Raw genomic sequence first — 2,243 nt, 5'->3', positions numbered from 1 at the left:
GTGTCCACATGCCCAGGGGAGTGGCATCAAGTGTATTCCCGTGCTTCCCAGGCATGAGGGGGTGGAGGAGAGGCAATAGCCACCCTTGACAGTGCCCCCCAGGCATGGCATCTGCTAGCTGAGGTGGGAGGACAGTGGTGAGATACCCCTGTGCCAGGTCCAGGCACCTGGGAGTGGGTGCCGCCTGATGCAGGCATCACTGTGGTACTGTAGCTGACACCGTGGCATGTCAGTGCCTCGTGCTTAGGCCCTGTGAGATGGAAGTGGCTGTGCCTGGGGGTTCCCCCTGTTATGAGTGCCATCTCAGGGAACAGGGAGGGATGTGGGTGGGAGGACAGAGCCCATCCAGGGGTCACTGGCTCATGAATGGAGTTATCTGCTCCCATGGCTCCTGACATCTGCTAGGATGGGCCAGAGAAGTGATTGTCCCTCTGTGCTGGATATTGGTGAGGCACCTCAAATCCTATGGTCAGTTTTGGGCCTCTCACAACAAGAAAGACATTGAGGTGCTGGAGTGTGTCCAGAGAAGGGAAAGGAGCTGGGGAAGGGGCTGGAGCACAAATTTGGTGAGGAACAGCAGAGGAAGCTGGTGGGCTCAGCCTGAAGAAAAGGAGGCTCAGGGGAGACCTTCTCACTCTCTACAACTGCCTGAAAGGAGGTTGTACCCAGGTGGGGATCAGGCTCTGCTCCCAGGTAACAAGTGACAGGACAAGAGGAAACAGCCTCAAGTTGGCCAGGGGAGGTTTAGGTTGGATAATAAGGAAAAATTCTTAATAGAAAGGGTGGTCAAGCTTTGGAAGAGGCTGCCCAGGATAGTGGTACCATCTCTGAAAGTGTTCAAAAGACGTGTGGCACCCAGGGACATGGTTTAGCGGTCATCATGGTAGTGCTGAGCTACTGGTTGGACTTGGTGATCTTAGAGGGCTTTTCCAACCTCAGTGATTCCATGATTCCCATTTCCTTCCTGGCAGGCTGCAGAAGGAGGTGAGGCTGGCACAGAAAGCAGACTACTCAGTCCAGCGAGTGGCCAGCCCCCTGCCCTACGACAAGATCTCGGTAAGGCGTCCACAGCCCTCCCTGTAGGATGTGGTGCTCAGGCCCCAGTGCTCTGCTGGAGGGGTTCCCACTAGCCTGGCTGGGACCCCCTGGAGCACAGGCTTCACAGTTGTCCCTGCTCTCTCCACAGCCTGGGGACAAAACGCTGGCTCAGAGTGCCCAGATGTACCACTACCAGCACCAAAAGCAGCAGATGCTCTCCCTGGAGAAGTAAGCAGCCTAAGAGCTGACAGCGTGTCCTGTCATTAACTGGGGTGCCCCTAATCATCACCCCGTCTCTGCATCCTCTCCCCCCCAGGCATAAAGAGGAGCCTAAGCTGCCAGACTCAGCATCCTCTGATGAGGAGAATGAGGATGGAGATTTCACCGTGTACGAGTGCCCTGGGCTGGCTCCGGTACGTGGGCACAGAGGGTCCAGGGGTCCCTGTGTGTGAGTGTGGGTCCAAATATGCCTGGGATGAGCACTTCCTTGTGAGGACCCTTTTCCACATGTCCTTCATCAAGCCCTGAGGTGGTACAAGCTCTCTGCTCCCTCTATGTCCCTGGTCAGCTCTCCAGTGAGGGGGGAGTGCGTGCCCAGGCACAAAGCTTTTCTCTGGGAGGAGAGAGTCAGAGTAGCCCTTGGCACACCTGATCTGCCATCGCTGTGGTGCCAGGGACACGACACGGTCAGCTCAGGCTCCTGATCGCCAGGACTGGGGGTCTCGTCCTGGTGCCACCCCAGCGCCTGGAGTGCGGACCTGTGATCCCTGAAACCAGGGAGGACGTTCCTGGCAGTCAGGGGACCCCGGGAAAGGGCAGCTCCTAACAGCCCTGGGTACAAAGAGCACAAAGGGACAGAGAGGAGCCTTTCACATGGTAATGGCTGCGGAGCCAAACCATCAAGGCGCAGATCGCGGGTCATCATTGGGTCTTTACAGGCCCATTAAAGGGCACTTGATGGCTGGCAGGCAGTCTGGCCAGGGCACCCCATTCCTGCGGGCCAGGCAGGGGGGTCCTGCCCTGGGGTCCCCAGCCCAGCTGTGTGGTCCCATCTCAGCAGCGGCCGTGGGTTTTACACTTCAACCCACCCCACCCCCAGCCCTTCCTAGCAGGGAAGCTGCACCTTTCCAGGAGTGATGTGTCACTGGTGTGTGGCACCCCATTGCAACCCACTAGGTACCCCCCTGCGCTGGGCTGGGGTTCAG

At 58.0% G+C, this 2,243-nt stretch overlaps 1 protein-coding gene across 1 annotated transcript in view; it reads left to right on the top strand.

Annotated features, from left to right (window-relative positions):
* The window catches only part of NPDC1 (neural proliferation, differentiation and control, 1), a gene marked incomplete at both ends in the record, with an annotated part of 8,018 nt that extends 6,567 nt beyond the window's left edge, over positions 1-1,451 (top strand). Inside the window, 3 exons of the mRNA XM_009077600.1 lie at positions 972-1,056; positions 1,187-1,266; positions 1,355-1,451. Coding sequence (XP_009075848.1) covers positions 972-1,056; positions 1,187-1,266; positions 1,355-1,451 — 262 coding nt within the window. The remainder of the gene's footprint in view (positions 1-971; positions 1,057-1,186; positions 1,267-1,354) is intronic.
* Positions 1,452-2,243: the final 792 nt, after the last annotated feature.

The sequence above is a fragment of the Acanthisitta chloris genome, unplaced genomic scaffold (assembly GCF_000695815.1).
Source record: "Acanthisitta chloris isolate BGI_N310 unplaced genomic scaffold, ASM69581v1 scaffold23446, whole genome shotgun sequence".
Taxonomy (NCBI): Eukaryota; Metazoa; Chordata; class Aves; order Passeriformes; family Acanthisittidae; genus Acanthisitta; species Acanthisitta chloris.
This window is presented reverse-complemented; position numbering and strand designations above follow the sequence as displayed.